Below are 18,211 nucleotides of genomic sequence, written 5' to 3' on the forward strand. Positions count from 1 at the left end.
GCATTAATCAGGCTGGCAGGGGAGTGCTTATGGGGTGATCAGGCTGGCAGGCAGAAGCAGTTAGGAGCAATCAGGAAGGCAGGCAGGCGAGCAGTTGGGAGCCAGCAGTCCTAGATTGTGAGAGGGATGTCCAACTGCCCGTTTAGGCCCGATTCCGGTGGGATTGGGCCTAAACGGGCAGTTGGACATCCCTCGAGGGGTCCCAGATTGGAGAGGGTGCAGGCTGGGCTGAGGGACACTCCCCTCCCCCGTGCACGAATTTCGTGCACCGGGCCTCTAGTCTTTAATAAAGAAGAAGGTTTAGGTTATGATTTGAAGAAAGGTGAGTGAGTATGGTTTGTAGGGGCAGGGACTAATGAGCATTTATTTCCCTTGTAACCTGTTGAAGGAGATTTTTATCACTTCTCTTTTCTCTCACTTCATCCCATAATTCTTCCCTTGATCTCCATTATCAAGATAGACTTTCTCTTCATTCTTCTTCTCACTCCCATCCACCCTGAATCTAGTAAAGACAGAAGGACTTGAGCAAAACTGAAACTTGAAGCCAGGAAGGTTGTCAGATTGTCAGAGTGCCCAGAAGTTATGTCTTTGTTACAAAGAAACATCCTCTCCACTTGACTCTTTCTAGAGGGTAGGATTGACACCTGGTGGTTGAAGTGGGTGGCAGGGTCTGCCCATGCTTAGCTGCCCTCTTCAGAACCCACCCTGCTTCTCTGTGCACGAGGCCCCTCAGGAGGGAGACATACTATGTTCCTCAATCTGGGGGACTGTCAGTTGGCATATTTTTTGTTTTAATCTTTATTGTTGAGGGTATTACAAATGTCCTCCTTTTCCCCTGCATTGTCCCCACTCCACCTGTTCCAGCCCCATCCCACCCCAGGCCTTCACCACCTTACTGTGCCCATAGGTAAGATCTTTAATCTCTTCCTGGCCCGCCTGCCTTCTTCCTTCTGAGATTTGTCAATCTGTTCCATGTTTCCATGCCTCTGATTCTATTTTATTCATCAGCTTATTTTGTTCATTAGATTGCTGTTCACTTATTTGGATTTTTTTTTTTTTTTTTTTTTTTTTTTTTTTTTTTTTTGTTGCCTGTTTTTGTTTTTACTGGAGGCTCAGGTGGCACATGACAGTTCATAAAATGGCTTCAGAGGTAGGGGGTAGAGGGGAAACAAAAAATAAACTGGGGTGGGAAAGAAAAACAACCAGGAGGAGGTAAGAGCTGGCTGGTTCCTTCTCAGCCTGATTTAGGGGAGGGAGTTGATGCCTCTGAACAAAAAGGATGGATCCCTTCCTTCAACCCTTGGTAGGGGAGAGAGGAAAAAAAAGCAAAAAGCTATTGCTTTGGCCCTCCTGAGTCTCATGGAAAAGGGGGAAAAGCCAGTGTTTTGATGTCATGAATATGGGAAAGGGGGGAGGGGGTGCTGGGTAGGGTGCAGGTCAGTTGGAAAACCTGGCAGATACCAGATGGTAGTTCCGGGTGTCCTTGTGTTGGAATCACTCCAGGATGGTGGTGGTGGGGTCCCCACTGTTGATGGGGGCTGAGGTCTCCTGGGCTGTGGGCTGCCTGGGTCCAGGGGGCTGCTGCCGTCGCCGCTGGAAGTAGGGGCGGTTTCGTGGGCGCTGGGGCTCAGGCCGAGAACCATCAGTGGGACCTTGGCTGGGTTTGGTCTTACCATCCCCACCTTCTGTGGTAGGCTGCTGGGGTGGCCTGGGGCGGAAAGGCCTTCGGTATCTGGGCCGGAATCTGGGTGGGGGAACCCGCTCATCTCCCTGCTGTTGGTCCCCCTCCAATGGGGCTGTCTCTTTAGGTTCTACCCCATCAGTGCCCTCTATAGGCTGCTGCTGGTTGGGGGGCCTTGGGCCTCGCACAAAGCGCCGTCGGTAGAAGAAGGGCGGTGGGCGCCGTCGTCTGGGCCTCTGCCCAGGGTCTTCAGCTCGTTCCCCTTCAATGCATGGTTCTGTCCCACCTGATGGAGCCTCTGCCACCATGGGTGGTGGGGCAGCCGGGCGAGGCCGGGGGATAAATCGGCGGAACCTACGTCGATTGGGGGCATAGCGGCTACCCTTCACTGGCACCCCCCCAGGCCCAGTTACATTAGCAGCTTCTGCACCCTTCTCTCCTTCCACGACATCAAACTCCACAGTCTCCCCATCTCCAACGCTGCGCAGGAACTTCCTGGGGTTGTTTCTTTTAATAGCTGTCTGGTGAACAAAGACATCCTCCTTGGTGTCATTCCTGTTGATGAATCCGTAACCATTTCGGACGTTGAACCATTTGACAGTGCCCAGGACTTGGATTGCCAGCACCGGCTTGTCCGCCTGGCTCCGGGTTGAGGGCGCGGGGGTCCCCGAGGCCGCCGTCGCCGGGTTGCCAGGAGTGTGGGGGCCCAGCGCCGACGGGGTCCCAGCAGCTGGGCCGGAGGCGGCTCCGACCCGCCGCCGCCAGCCCCGCCGCCGCCAGCCCCGCCGCCTGCTTTCTGTGGCTCCCCCGCCGGCACCGGCACCACCACCGCTACCACCCCTGCCGCCGTCGCGGGCACCGTCGCCGCGGGGGCCGCTGACGCCACCGCTGCCGCCTCCGCCTCGCTCATCCCGCCGGGTCCAGTACCGGCCCCCGCCACCACCTCCTCCTCCGCCACCACCGCCGCCGCCACCGCCCCGGCCCCTCCCCCTGGCTCGCGCACCCGCCACCCCGCTCGGTCCTCGCGCCCCAAGCCTCGCCCGCACGCCGGCCACTTATTTGGATTTTTTAGATTCAATTGTTGATAGATATGTATTTATTGCCATTTTTATTGTTCATATTTTTAATCTTTTTTTTTCTTCTTCTTCCTTTTCTTAAAGAATACCCTTCAACATTTCATGTAATACTGATTTGGTGGTGGTGAACACCTTTAGTTTTTTCTTGTCTGTGAAGTTCTTTAACTGACCATCAATTCTAAATGATAGCTTTGCTGGGTGAGTAATGGTTGTAGGTCTTTGCTATTCATCATTTGAGTATTTCTTTTTATATATATATATATATATTTTATTGATATTTCACAGAGAGGAAGGGAGAGGGATAGAGAGCTAGAAACATCGATGAGAGAGAAACATCGATCAGCTGCCTCCTGCACACCTCCCACTGAGGATGTGCTCGCAACCAAGGTACATGCCCTTGACTGGAATTGAACCCGGGACCTTTCAGTCCGCAGGCCGACGCTCTATCCACTGAGCCAAACCAGTTTCAGCCATTTGAGTATTTCTTGACACTCCCTTCTGGCCTTCATAGTTTCTGGTGAGAAATTAGCTGACAGTCATATGGGCACTCCCTTGTCTCTTTGTCTTTAGCCCTTGGCATTTTAATTATGACTAGAGGCCCAGTGCACAAAATTTGTGCACAGGTAGGGTCCCTAGGCTTGGCTGGTGATCAGGGCTGATCGGGGCCTTCTGGCTGCCAGCCTGGGCCTCCCTTCCCTGGCTGCTGGCTGCCAACCGGGGCCTCCCTTTGCCAGCTGCCGGCCAGGGCCTTCCTTCGTTCCATGCCGCCCCCTGGTGGTCAGCGCACATCATAGTGAGTGATTGAACTCCTGGTCTTTCAGTCGAACTCCTGAGGGGACACTTTGCACATTAGCCTTTTATATATATAGATTTGTCTTGGTGTGGCCTCTTTGGGTTCCTCTTGTTTGGGACTCTGCACTTCCTGGACTTGTAAGTCTATTTCATTCACCAGGTAGGGGAAGTTTTCTGTCATTATTTCTTTAAATTGGTTTTCAATATCTTACTCTCTCTTCTTCTTCTTCTGGCACCCCCATAATGCAAATGCAACTTGAAGTTGTCCCACAGGTTCCCTGCACTATCTTCATATTTTAGGATTCTTTTTCTTTTTGTTCTGATTGGGTGTTTTTTGCTTCCTCATATTCCAAATCGTTGATTTGATTTTTGGAATCCTCTACTCTACTGTTGAAACTCTGTAAATTATTATTTATTTTAGCTAGTATATGCTTAATTTCTGGAGCTCAGTGAGATCAAGCCCTTTTTCATTTCTTTGACATCCTCACTCAGTCCCTTGAAGCTCTCATTAAGATCCTTGAGTACACCATAAATTAAAATTTGATTTTCTTCATTCAGAGAATATTAGGATGATGGAATTATCTGTTTATTCTCTAAAATTTGTGGAATCAAACACTTAAGAAATGAAAAAAAAGGTCCTTGAGTAACTGTATAACTCTGGTTTTGAATTCTGTATCCAGTAGTTTGCTTGCTTCTATTTCTTTCATTTGTGACATGTTTCTTTGTCTCCACATTTTGGTTGCTTCCCTGGGTTTGTTTCTGTGTATTAAGTAGAGCTGCTATGTCTGCTGGACTTGGTAGAGTGGCCTTGTGTAGTAGGAGTCCTGTAGGGCCCAGTGTCTCAACCTCCCCAATCACTTGAACTGGGAACTCTAGGTGCACCCCTGTTTGGGCTGTGTGCACAGTTTTGTAGTTGAGCCTTGATTGCTGTTGGTGTCAATGGGAGGAATTGACTTCCAGGCCAATTGGCTGTGAGGACCAGCTGCGGCTACAATGAAGAGCTACTGTGCAGGAAACACCCCTATGGAGCAGGACTTGCTTCAGTGGGGTGTTGGTGCTCACTGAGTCTGCCTCTTGAGTGTGTCACTTGGGAATGTGTAGAGTTGTAATATGGTGTGTTCTGAAGCTGTCCAGTGGGTGCACTGGTTCTACGGCCTCCAGGGAGGTACAAAGTCAGACACTGCCTCGGGCCACCTAGCAGGAACTACAGAGGGATCTGCAGATGGCTGCTATTTGTATTGGGCTTGGAAGTGCTCAGGCGAAGCCCCGCTATGAAGCAAGGCAGTGCTAGTGATGCATCTTGGGCCTCTTATTGATAGGTTTGAGACACACTATTACCAGCTGCTGCTGGTTTCAGAGATTTTAGCAAAATCTGAAGCCTGAGCCAGCACAGGCCATTCATATGGAAAAGCCACTGCAAACAGCTTGGTGGGGCTGAAAATTGGATGGGGCAGGGTCTCAATGAATCATCAGGGTAGAGTGAACAGTGTGATCTACACTAGTGGAAACTGAGATATGGCTGCCAGTCATCTCTGCGACATGGGGAGGTCCCAGCACAGGAACAATGACCCCTGTGAGCACCCGTCTTGGAGAAAGCCACCCTGAGTTCCTGACCTGATGCCAGACAATCCAGTTCCTCCCAGTATGTATCTGGGTCCCCCAAAGCCACCAGATGCTGGAGCTTAGTGGGATCAAGTCCAAGTAAGTTTGTGCACTGGCCCTTTAAGAGGAACAGCTGGGTCTCCAGCAGCCTCCATATCTCTCAGCCACAATCCCTGCTTGTTTTTACAGCCTGAAGTTATAGAGACATCTCTTTACAGCTCTGGGACCCTGGGCTAGGGGTCTGGTGTGAGGCTGGGACCCCTTGCTCTGCATGGGTGGTCTTCACAGAGATGGTCTCCATCCTGATTATAAAAATGTCACATATGGGTGTCAGATCAGCCCTTTCCTCACCTCTGCCCCTCCTACCAGTTTCCATGTGCTTTCTTCTTTGCTTCTCTAGTTGTAGGACTCCCATTCAGCCAGCTCTCAGGTGGTTCTGAATGATGGTTGTTTTGTAGTTTAGTTGTGATTTTGATGTGTTGTGGGAGTTGGTGCATACCTACGTTTACCTGTGCTGCCATCTCAGTTCTCTCAGTTGGTGTCTTTTTAAGAACTGAATTAACTTGTTGCCAGAGGGATAAAGGAGAAATGCTTGGTTTTGTGTTGTCTGAAGGGTAACTGGCCTGGTCTAGGTCCACGTTTCAGGGGGCCTTCTTTAGTTTGCAAGTGAGGGAGCCATTTGACTAGAGCCTTGAGTAGAACTGAGGCTGGAGGAGTGCTAAGTCACAGTTTGGTTCAATTCCATAAAGTGAAGTTGTATTTAGTGAAGACCAGGAACTAGACCAGGCATGGACAATTCAAAAGTAAGCAACTAACCAACCAACCAACCAACCAACCAACCAAAGGCATGCATAGTGGAGCAAGGACATAATAAAGAAGTGTAATGCTCTGAGACAAATGCTGAGGTGGGATGCACATGGGTCCCAAGAAAGCACAGAGAAGGGAGAGACAGGAAAGGTGTGGAAGCCAGTCTGCGAAGCTGGCCTCCCAATGAACTATACTTCATGGCCTTCACACCCTGGGGAGGCCCTCCCCATAGTAACTCTGGGCTGGCCTGTATAACCAATAGCAGTCAGTGGAAGCAGTCTGTGTGACTCTGATGTGGCAGCTTTAGCCGTGGTCTCTTGGAACACATGATCTGGGAGAAACCAGCTCTCATGGAAAAGTCTGACTATGCTGAGACCACCAAGCTGTGAGGAAGCCAAGCTGAGCCAGGAGGAGGCATTACAAGAGGAGCCCGCCCTGCAGCCACTGTTCCATCCATCTCAGTCAAGCAATGGACAGAAGCTGTAAAGGAGCCATCTTGGGTGCTTAGCCCATTTGAGCCTTTAGACAACCAGCTGACTATGGTCACCTGACTGTGACCACATAAGAGACCCACGTAAGAACCACTCAGCTGGGCTCAGACAACACACAGGACCTTGAGTGACCGGAAACAACAGTAATAAATTGCTGCTCTGAGCTGCTAAGTTTGGGGTGGTTTGTTACACAACAATAGATTACTGGAAGAGAAGAGTATCTGAGAAAGGACACCTGAGCAGGGAGCTGAAAACCAGATTGCTAGATAGGGAGGGACAGTGCATGGAGAGGTGCAACTTGAAAAATCACATAGAAATAAAAAACAATGGGCTACTGAGGAATTCATAGTTAAATATTAATGGAGAACAAAACCCAGGCAGAGCAGTGGGGGATGCGTGGGAAAGGGGGGTAGGGGCTGGAACCCTCTCACTGGCGGCTGCTTTTATTGTCCTTGGGAGCTGCGACAGAACCACTCCAAAGGCTCAGTGAAGGCAAGCGCTCAGTGGCTTCATTGGCTCGAAGGAAGAGGGAAAATGGTGAAGCACACACCACAGCTCTTCACCTGTTCTTCCTGAGCCTGGGAAATGCAGGGACCTGAGAAGTCCTACGTTCCTTTTCAGCAGCCAGAAACCACTCTCCCTGCATTGGTGGTGTGCCCACAAAGCACCTGCCCACCAGCATTGGGAAATCTGTGACGTAATTTATACTAACACCAAATCAGCTTCCCCTGAAGTCTGGGTGTCTCTCACGCCCACTCCCACCTCCAACTTCAGCTAAAAGGAGAGGAGCCAAAGGGAGGATGATACACAGCTGCTGCTTCCCCGCTACCATCCCATCCAGGCCTCCATTTTCTCGACTGTCAAATGGGAAAAATAATGCCTACCTTGCCATTGACTTGAGAGGATTAAAGAAAATACAGGGAGTCCAGTAGCCTGGAGCTGATCACAGGGCACACACAGCCAATGCAGGCGCCACTCAATCCCCATGTTTGTGCATCAGCACACCAGAGCCTGCTTTGGGGTAGCAGACACAGAAGGATGAGCTGTCCGTGGCCAGCCTGGCGAATGGTCCAGCCACTCTGTCCATCTGCAGATGGCCTTGCAGTCTCTGGCAGCCACTGATATTAAGTAATAGCTAACATTTCTTTAGAACTCAAATTCTACAAATGTGTTTTTCCCTTTTATCCTCATAAAAACTCTGCACATAGAGACATTTTACATTTGCAGAAATTGAGGTGGAGGGAGGATAGTTTGCCTAAAAGTTTGCGGCCAGGAAGGGCTCTCTGGCTGGAATCAGACCATTCCAGACACTGCCTCCCACAGGAGCCCGGCCTAGGGGGGTCCGGCAGAATGGGAAGGCACAGCACCTCATGTGCTCAGAAACGTGTCTCTGCTTGCACACAGGCACTTTGATGAGCATGTCTGGACTTTGTCTTTTCCTCCCAAATCCAAGCATAAAAGAAATGAAGGAAGAATCCTTGTAATCCTGGTTCCCCAGTTACTAGCAGACAAAATTCTCAGAAAACGCCATAACTTATTCTGAGGTTTTGAAAAAGGATCTGGCCGAAACCGGTTTGGCTCAGTGGATAGAGCGTCAGCCTGCGGACTGAAAGGTCCCAGGTTCGATTCCGGTCAAGGGCATGTACCTTGGTTGCGGGCACATCCCCAGTAGGGGGTGTGCAGGAGGCAGCTGATCGATGTTTCTCTCTCATCGATGTTTCTAACTCTCTATCCCTCTCCCTTCCTCTCTGTAAAAAATCAATAAAATATATTTAAAAAAAAAAGAAAAAAAAGAAAAAGGATCTGGAATGCCCACCAGAAAGTAAGTCTAATGAGGACAGGGACTCTGTTTTCCTCACCCCTGTGTCCTCTGTACTTAGAGAGAATTCCTGGCCCATAGTAGATGTTCAATAATATTTATTGAATGAGTGCAGAATCAACTTCTCTATCAGGCCCAATAGACACAGTGCCTAGGGCCCAGATACCATTAGGGGCTCATGATAATGTTGTGATTTTGATATTTTTTAAAAACAGAAAAGAAAATTAAATATAATAATAGCAAATACATAATAATCAATCCAGACTAGGTTATGCTCACTCTTATATAAATGTGATCAAAAGTATAATTTTTAGTACTTATCATTAAGTGGAAGAATGGCCCACAGATGGGTGAGGGTTATGTGTAAATGCCCAGAATGTGTTACAGGATGGAACTTAGACAAGGTTCACTTCCTTGCATCTATGCTTTAGGAAGAGAAGTGCAGAGCAGGCATTTGTGACACCACCACATCCAGCGACTCAGTCCTTTTAGGCACACAGCTAAGAGGCATGGCAATGACATGTACCACAGACCGCCTCTCAGTGTTTCATGGCTGATTGGACAGGAGGGCACCCTTGACCAAGAACAGCAAATAGGAGCTGCTCTGGGGCAGGGCATGCTATCCAAGAGGTGCTACCATGAGCAATGGCCAATCCAAAGGGATTTGAAGCAGAAATATGAGGAAAGAATAAATCGACAGGGAGAGGAGAAGCTAGAGGAGATACAGAGAAATGGAGGCAAGTAAATGGAGTGATCAGAATGGTGGAATGGAGTGAGACCCATGAGCTCTAACTGTGTTGGGTCTCGGTGACCGGTCCCTGGATGGATTTAAACAGAGACTCACTTGTATTTACTGACTGCCTTTTACTTGCTAGGCACCAGGCTAAGTGGCTTATACACATAATCTCATTTAGCCTCCCAACATCTGTATAGAGGTGGTTTTACTTTTATCCTATTTCACAAACGTGGATTCATTTGTCCAGCTCACACAGCTAGTAAGTAGAAGAACCAGGTCTCAAACCAAGCCCGTTGGATCCAAAGTCCACCATCTTGGTTTGCCAAATCCCAAAGTCCATCCAGTCTCCATGAGACTCAATAGTTCACCTTTCTTGGGTTCTCTTAAGATCCCTGTCTCCCACCTTGCTCTATGTGGCTTTTCAATCCACTCCTCCCCCTCCCCCATGATTTGACATAGTCTGAGTATCTGTTCTTTGTCTTCAAAAGACCAACAGTCCAGAGTAAGGCCAAGGAGAAAGGTCTTGGGGCAAATGACAGGTAGTAGACATGAAACAACAAGCCAGTGGGCAGCTGTGTGCTGGTGGAGAGAAGTAAGAATAAGCTTCAGATGGCTAGGAAAAGGTCAGATCCAGGAGAGCCCACTGAGTAAGACTGAAGAGGTTGTTCTTTTTCCCATAGGAGGGTCAGGGGGGGAGGGGAGTGGATGTCTGGCCCACAGGCCATATAGGCCTGTAAAGTCATTTGGTCTGGCCCTGCCAGTTAAATGTTTGATCAAATACAGCAGGATAGTTTTTAAGTTGATAATTTTGTATGGTCTGAGAATCCTAATATATAAAAATCCAGGGGCTGTCATGTCCTAAACGACTGGACAGATGACCGAACAGCAGGCTCCGTTGATCAGGGGATGGCTAACGGGGGAACTGGGGTTCCTCAGGCTCTGATGAGTCCATGGCAGCAGCGACTGGTGAGCAGGAAGGTGGAAGGCAGACTGCTTGGTCCCTCCTCCTGGCCCTCAGACTCTAATCAACTGGTGGTGGAGGCGGGGCAGAACTGGGGATGGGCTCCCTTAATAGTCCTGCAGGTTCAATCTCCAGAGGACAGGCCAGGCACCAATGGACCAGCACTGCCACATGATCCCGACAGCGCTGCCGGCCTCCTGGAACTCGGCCTCAGGCACTGCCGCCACTTCCCCTCTCTAGACGCTCCACAAGGAAGAAGGGATACTGCCAGAAGCACCAGGGGAGATCAGCAGTGACTGCTCCCCCATGCTTCCTCCAGGTCACTCGAGCCGGCACCTGCCCACCCCACTCCAGATGAAGTATGATCACTGCACATGGAAAGAATGTAGTAAAAAAACAAAAACTGATGACCAAGAGAATGCTGCAGTCAATGTCTGGAGTCTGGCTCAGGAGAATGGAGAGAAGGGAGAATTCCATAAATGGCCGATACCAAGATATTTCTGAGTGACTGCCTGGTGTGTGACAGTTGTGTGACCACAGAGGAAGGAGTCCAAGTTTCTCAACAGAACACCGAGGACTTCTTCCATGTTCTGAACCTTAATAAGAAATGTGATACCTCACAGCACAAGGTGCTGGCAGTGTCTGTGTGTCCTCTGCCTTATTTTGCTGCTAAATTCAGCCTCAGTGTCACTGATGCATCCAGAAGGCTCTGTGGCTTCCTCAAAAGCCTTGGGGCACACTGTCTTTGACATGAAGATAACTGCGGATTTCAGCATCCTGGAGAGTCAGAAGGAATTTGTGCATCAGTACTGCCAGCACCATGAGGAAGAGTCCCAGCTACCCATGCTGACCTCCACCTGCCCCGGCTGGGACCAATATGCAGAGCATGTGCTGGGTCACCCCATCACCCCCACCTCTGCATGGCCAAGTCTCCCCAGCAGATCATGTGCTCCCTGGTGAAGGATTACTTCGCCAGACGGCAGAACCTGTCCCCAGACAAGATTTTCCATGTCATTGTGGCCCAGTGTTATGACAAGACACTGGAGGCCCTTTGAGAAGATGTTCCCACAGCTTTGCATAGTTCCCAGGGTGCTGACTGTGTTTTTCAGAATTCCCTGCTCCCCATCTGTTGGCTCCCTCCCTCTGAGGGGCACTGTTGTTGTCACATGGGTGCATCTGGAATATTGTATCTCAAGAGGATTGCCCCAATGTACGTATCCTTTTATCCGAAGATGAAAAAATCCCAAAGAACAAGAATGGAGACAGACTACTGTCCTTTAGGCTTAAACCCCAGAAGTGTCCTGTGAAGAGCTGAGACTTGGTTCTGTCCACACACCTCAGAGAGATTGGATGAGGAAATGGCCCGGCTTGGCCCTAACTTTACTCACTTATGTTACTCTTGAAGGTGTCTTTGCCACAATGTGAATAAACTGCCACCTTTTGGAATAGCGGCTCATACGAAAGTCTGCATACCCAACTTTTCTTGAAACAGATCTATGTTCTGCAGCTGTGGTCACCGTCCTGAGACCAGGTCCTGTCGACCAGGTCCTGTCGCTGGGAATCAGGGGACACTGGAGTGGAGGCCCCTCCCCCGCACCCCGTGCTCTTTTACATTCAGGGATTGAGCTGAACTCACTTTGGGAGAGGCCTGGCAAGGGTGACAGGTGTCACAGATGGAGAATGGAGAGGCGGACACCCTGCTCGGTCCTTCCGTGGGTGGGGTCAGGCAGATGAAGGCTGGCCAGCCCACCCCACAATTGGGTGAGATAGCGTCCTCTGTGTTCACCTCTCACCCTGTGGGCCCAGCCACTCCCCTCAGCTCCAGGCAGCCCTCTGCGTTCCACACGGCACGCTCTGCCCTCACATGCTGCTCGCCCTAAGTGAGAAGGAAGAGAGCAGTTGGCCCACAGACAACTACACAGAAAGATAGGGCTCACGGCTGGCAAGTGCAGTAGCAATGGCAGGAGCCTCTCCTGCCTCTGTGGCAGTGTTAAGGAGCAGTGAGCCGTGTGGTAAGGAGCAGTGAGCAGACGGGCAGTAAGGAGTGAGGGGTCCTGGACTGCAAGAGGGATTTCCAACTGTTGGCTTAGGCCCGTTCCTCGAGTGGGGAATGGGCCTAAGCTGGCAGGCGAACATCCCCTGAAGGGTCCTGGACTGCGAGAGGGTTCAGGCCGGGCTAAAGGACCCCCCCCCCCACACCCAGTGCATGAATTTCATGCACCAGGCCTCTAGTGATATCATAAATATCCCTATGGCCCTTGACAGGGAGAAGTTTCCCCACCCCTGCCATAGACAATGAACTGAAATGGGAAGCAATGTGTACAAAGTGATATTTAAGAAGCTTCATCTGGTGGCTTCACCAGGATGAATCTGTCCCAGAGTGGGACGAGGAAAGAGGCTACCTAATCACAGGAGAAAGAGAACCCTGTTTGGACTTGGGTGGTAAGTAGCATGGGGATGGGAAGTAAGGGACATTGGAAAGAGAGACTGCCCGTAGAAATTAGGTGCAGACAGAGCAGGACAGGTGGCGGAGCCTTCTACGGGGATGTCCAGAGAAGGTTCTCCGGAACCTCGGAGCCCAGGTGACAGCGGCAGAGCTGGTCATGCATCTGTGGCTCCTCCTTCTTCAGTTTAGAAGCTCACATGGCTAAGCTGGGCACACGGATAGGCCCTCTGTCTCCAGCTTCGCTTGTGCTCACTTAATTGTGCTCACTGTGTCGGGGGAGCTGGGTCTTACAGACTGGGCTGCCCTAGCACCAGCCACACTGGCCACTGGCTGGGAGTGGCCTGGGAGCACGGTGGTGGCTGCAGGAAGTGGCAGCTGGGCTAGGAGTGCCCTCCTCCTTGCACACTCGCAGCCCCACAGGCTTTCCCTCCTTGTTCAGTATTTTGCTTCTGTGTGGTTCCACTCCATGGGCTCACCCCTTCTGACTCCTGATGGAAAGAGCATCATCCTCCCAGCAGCCATGTCATGTGTCTTATTGGTTCTAACTGTGTCATGTGCACACCTGGACCCATCACTGTGACTAGGGAGGTGTGGCTTACTGATTGGCTAGACCACAGCTCCATTCTAGAAGGAGGGGGACCGCCACCTGGCCTCCACAGTCACGGGGGCGAGGGTCTTCCATGAAAAACGGAACAGCGGGATTGATGCTGGGAGACAATGGGGCATCCTCAGTAATAAGTCCATTGTCCTCACACATCCTCCTGGGACGGACAGAGTGTTTTCAGGAAGCCTTTTGCAGAGTGACTTCTGCAGTGCACATGGAGAAATGTGTATCTTACAAATGTGAGAAGTCTATCATGTTCCTATACTCTGCTTCCTGGTTGGTTATTCTTTGGAAATAGGTCACTAGAGTTAGGGATATTAGCAAAGAGGAAAAAAATCTCCAAATTAAGTGGGGTCACAAAGTTGATTGAAACATCCAATTGTCCTGATTTGATATATTCTATCTTTTTGAGGTTTTATTACAACAGAGATGGAGAATTTGCCAGGTTTTATGCATTTTTTAAGAGACAAGATAAGGAGAGCCCATATACTTCCCCACAGTGTCCTCAATCACCTTCCCATTGCATCCTGGGTGCCCCTGTAGCTGACCTGGTGGGAACCACCTGGGGTCTCTGTTCTCCTCATGTCAGAGCCAGCGCCTGTGGGGAAGGGCCAGGCTTGCCCACCTGCTCAGGGACCCGGGCAGATGCGGTCCCATCAGAAAGAGGCAGTTTGGGTCCAGCAGTTGTGAGCCATGGGGCTGGTGGCCAGTATTTTAAAATATTATGTCCAGGAATGTACAAGTTTTTTTTATTTTCATTGGTCCTGAATAGTTACATCAGACTAGAAGCATCTTCAAAAAAGTCATCACAGAGAATTATATTTAGTATAGACACTATTTTAAAGTTTACAAAAGACAATCATAAATATCCTCAATGTTCTATAATTTCTCTTTAGAAGAAATAATTCTATATAATAAAACTCTAATATGCAAATCAACTGAATGGCAGAATGACCAGCAGAACGACCGATCGCTGTGACATGTAGGGGGCAGACGCTCAATGCAGGAGCTGCCCCCTGTTGGTCAATGTGCTCCCACAGGGGGAGCGCCACTCAGCCAGAAGCCAGGCTCACGGCTGGTGAATGCAGTGGCAGTGGCAGGAGCCTCTCCTGCTTTTGCTGCAGGCGGTTGGTAAGGAGCGACAGGTTCTGGACTATGAGAGCCCCAGACTGAGAGGGATCGGTCCTTAGCCGGCAGGTGGACATCCCCCAAGGGGTCCCAGACTGTGAGAGGGTGCAGGCTGGGTCCTGGGACCTCCCTCCCCAGTGCACGAATTTTGTGCACCGGGCCTCTAGTATTATCAATAAAAAGAAAAAGAACAGCAGCAGCTGTCATTTATGGAGTATTTTCTATGTGTTCAGCACTCTGCTAAGTACTTTACATGCATTGCCTTGTTTAATCTCACAACCATCTGACAGGTAAGTGATATCATCATTCTTACTTTAAAGATGAGGAAATTGAAATGCAGTGAAATTAAGGACCAAGTTCAAGACCACGTAACTAATAAGTAATAGAGTCAGAATTTGAACTGAGGTTTGTCTGATTTCAATATACCCTGACACTTCTTGTGGGGTCCTCTGTTCTCCTGGCACACCTGTTTCCTAGGGATACAGGTGAATCCAGCACATTCCATGCATGAAGACATTAGACACTTCCCTACCTGCATGGTTGGCCATTGGAAGCTCGGTTCCGTTTGGACTGAGCACTTTTCCTCAACCGTCACTACCTTTGCCAGCCATGTGCTGGCCCGGCCAGAGGCTCTGATGCTCAGGTCTGCCTAGAGCTGCCAGGCCAACACTAGTGAAAAAATTAGGGTTTGCCAACTCTGGCCCCTGAGGACCCTGAGTTCTTACACAATCTTCTCCTAACAGGTATTCGTAGGTGGGTGTCATGCAGGTGCTCACAAATATGGCCAGTGGGCCCCTGGTGGCCTAAGCCACTTCTCTTCCCCTTTTCTGCTCTGCTCCACTCTTTCTGGGCCTCCTCTATGTGTGAGGTCCTTCCTGCTCTCTTTGGGCTACTCTCCATCTTCATCTCTGGTTTGCTGGCGTCCTGTAAGAACTGACACTGCTGTGTTTTGGGGAGTTCTCAATGGGCCAAAGGAAGTGGGGGTTAGGGTTGTCCCCACAGAGTATAATAGTCTGGATAGGAATTTTCTGGGTAAGCCTTATTACAGTGTGTAGCTTGCATATAGAAAAGTACACACATCATAGTGCTCAGCTCCATAAATGTTTTATAAAATGAAGCCACCGGTAGCCAGAACTGAGATCAAGAAACAGAACATCCCCAGCACCACAGGCCTCCCTGGCGCACCCTTCCAGATGGCAAGGGTGACCCACTCCCCAGGGACCACTGTCCTGATTGCAATACATAGATTCATCGTGCCTGGTTTTTAGTTTGATATAAAAAGGGTCCATAGAGTACAGACTTTTAAAAGTTGGTTTCTTTTGCTCAGTGCTATTCTTGTGAGGTATATGTATATTAATAAGTATAGTTGTAGTTTATCATTCTATTTTTGTATATCATTGTATGAATATAACACAATTTTGTTATACATTCTACTACATTTGGATATTTTCCAATGAATGTGCTGCTCTGATGCTCATGTTGGTGAACATATTTGTGCAAATGCATGCATTTCCTTTGAAAGATACATTTTGGTGTGTGTGTGAATGAGCAGAATTGCTGGGTCATAGGCTATGCATATGCTCAGCATCTAAAGGGATTCTAAAGGGATTGCAGCAATTGCACTACCCTCAGTGGTATAGAAAAATTTGTATAGTATTAAGGACTTTTGTTTTTGACCAGCAGTCCCCCAAATACCTAAATTCTGTCCTAGACCAAGCTGCCTCTTTCCATCAGGCTCTTGAGTGTATCAGTTAGAGTTTGTGAGCAACAGAAATCAACTCATACAGGAGATACTCACAGAATATGAAAGGTAATTCTCCAAAAAAGAATCTGGATGTTGTCAAATGTGAAATGGATTCTGGACCAAAGGATAAGACTTGGATATGGGCTGGCACCAAGGCAGCTTGGGGGCTGGCAGCACGAATGACAGCAGCCGTCTTCAGGCATGCTCTTGTACATCGAGTGTCCTCACTTTTTTTTTTTTTAATCCTCACCCAAGGATATTTTTCCATTGATTTTTAGAGTAGAAGGGAGGGAGGGGGAGAGAGAGAAATATCGATGTGAGAAAGACACATCGTTTGCTTGCCTCCCACACCTGCCCCCAACTAGGGCCAGAGTCCTGTGACCTGGGTAGTTCCTTTGACCGGGAATCGAACCCGAGACCCTTTGGTGCATGGGCCGACACTCCAACTACTTAGCTACACTGGTCAGTGTGCAAAATCACACTTTTGGGGGCTTGGACCCCCAACTGCCACACAGACAACTCCAGCAGCTCTGCAGGGCCGCCCAGAACACCTTCTTTTTATGAACGGGCGCATCAGCTCCCTAGGAGGCCATCAGACAGTGCCACTAACTCGATGCTTAAAACAACAGAAGTGTTCTTTGTGGGCCTAGAGGTGGTGTCTGAAATCGGGTATCCACAGGCCACACTCTGCTGAGGGCCTGGGGAGGAACCTTATCTGCTGCTGTGATTTCCCCTAGTTCCCAGATGGCTGGTACCTGGGCTGTGTACACATCACTCCACTCTCTGTCCTGTCTCCACACGTGGACCTCTGAGGCCTCTCCTCTGCATGTAAGAATGCCAGGCACTGCGTTCTGGGCCCACCCTAGCCCCGCGCGACCTCCCGTGACTGATCACATCTGCAAAGACTCTATTTACAAATAAGATCACATTTTGAGGTTCTAGGATCTAGGTGGACACAAAGTTTTTTGGGGGGACACTATTCAACCCACTAAAACTGGTTAGATTTCAAACCAGAGCAAATGGTAAGCTCTGCCCCCTTTCATCTGCTCCCACCCCACACACACTGCTTGCTGGTACCTAAGTCTGATGTATATCGTTTGCATTCTGGCTCATGGGAGGAAAGGAAGATGGGAATTACAACCATGTCCTGACCTTTTGATTCATAACCCCACTCTACTGCAAACGGCTCATTCACATCCTGCAGCCAACTCGGGGGTTGAGAGCCAGAGCTGCAGCCGCCTGCCCAGGCGTAAACCCGGCTCAGCATCTGCACGGCGAGCTGCGACCCCTGGGCGCCTGCCTTCCGCTGTATAAAATGCAGCTGGTGAGAAAGCGACTGCTCTGAGGTTGTAGCAGGAACAGCTAAATGAGAAACTGGAGCTAAAGTCTTAGCTCCATGCCAACATACGTACTAATTAAATGTCATTATTAATTTGCATCTTCCTGAGGGGTGGGATGAAAAAGGAGGCTTAGAAATGATTCCCCCTCAGAAAGTCTTACAGAGTTTTACTGAAACCGTGTCTTCTCCCCGCCCTCCCTGCCCCCAGTCCCAGGCCCTCCTCCCTCCGGTCCTAGTGCCACCTTTTGGAATAGCGGCTCATATCTATCCGTGCCCACACACCACGGACCCCATGTGAGCGTGACACCTGAGCGCATGCCCGTGTCTGTGCATCTTCTTCCCAATCCAGCTTCGCCCAGCCCAGCCCAGGCTTGCAGCTCAGCGTCCTGTGGGTGGGTCCTCCCCCGGGGCTCCCTGAGCCCTCCTGCAAGGACTTCAGAGGCCCATCCATCAGTTTACCAGATAGGCTGGGCTTCGATCGTCACGCAGTGCCCGCTGAGCACGGCACAGAGCTCGGCTATCCTCCGTGGGGACCTGCGCGACTGGGGTACCAGGCGTTGGGGCAGGTCCTGGGGGCTGCAGGTCAGGCCAGGAGGGGCCACCGGTGGGCTGGGGTTCCCTGTCTGAAGGCTCCAGCACTCTGGCCTCAGCTAGTGGATGGCAAATAAGATTGGCTTTGCCAGGATGGTGGGAGGCTGGCCAGGAGCCAAATCACTATTGATTCTTCTTGTGGGGGCTGAGGCTAAGACAAAAGGCTGCTTTTTGCTTAGCTGTGAGGGCGTTAGGGGCCGGGGCGGCCTTTGGTCGCTATGTGGTGTGTGCGCTGAAGGATGGTGTGAGAAACTGGCCTGGGTGCACTGCAGGGCCTTTTGTTTTTTTAGTTTACAAAACAATTCTTCAGTGTCCGGCCTCACAATGGGAAAGGGTGGGGAACTCAGCAGTCCTTCCTGTCCTGCCGGAAGGGGGCCAAGCACAGCCCCAGCTC

At 50.0% G+C, this 18,211-nt stretch overlaps 1 protein-coding gene across 1 annotated transcript; it reads right to left on the reverse strand.

The window, feature by feature from the left end:
• Positions 1 to 1,109: 1,109 nt before the first annotated feature.
• Positions 1,110 to 2,591, reverse strand: LOC308250262 (Y-box-binding protein 2-like; the record flags this gene model as incomplete). Its single annotated transcript, XM_080672697.1, is given in 2 exon segments — positions 1,110 to 2,448; positions 2,451 to 2,591. Coding segments are annotated over 2 exon segments (1,095 nt in total). The 3' UTR covers positions 1,110 to 1,494.
• Positions 2,592 to 18,211: the final 15,620 nt, after the last annotated feature.

This window comes from Plecotus auritus, assembly GCF_963455305.1.
Source record: "Plecotus auritus genome assembly, chromosome: 6".
In the NCBI taxonomy this organism is placed as follows: Eukaryota; Metazoa; Chordata; class Mammalia; order Chiroptera; family Vespertilionidae; genus Plecotus; species Plecotus auritus.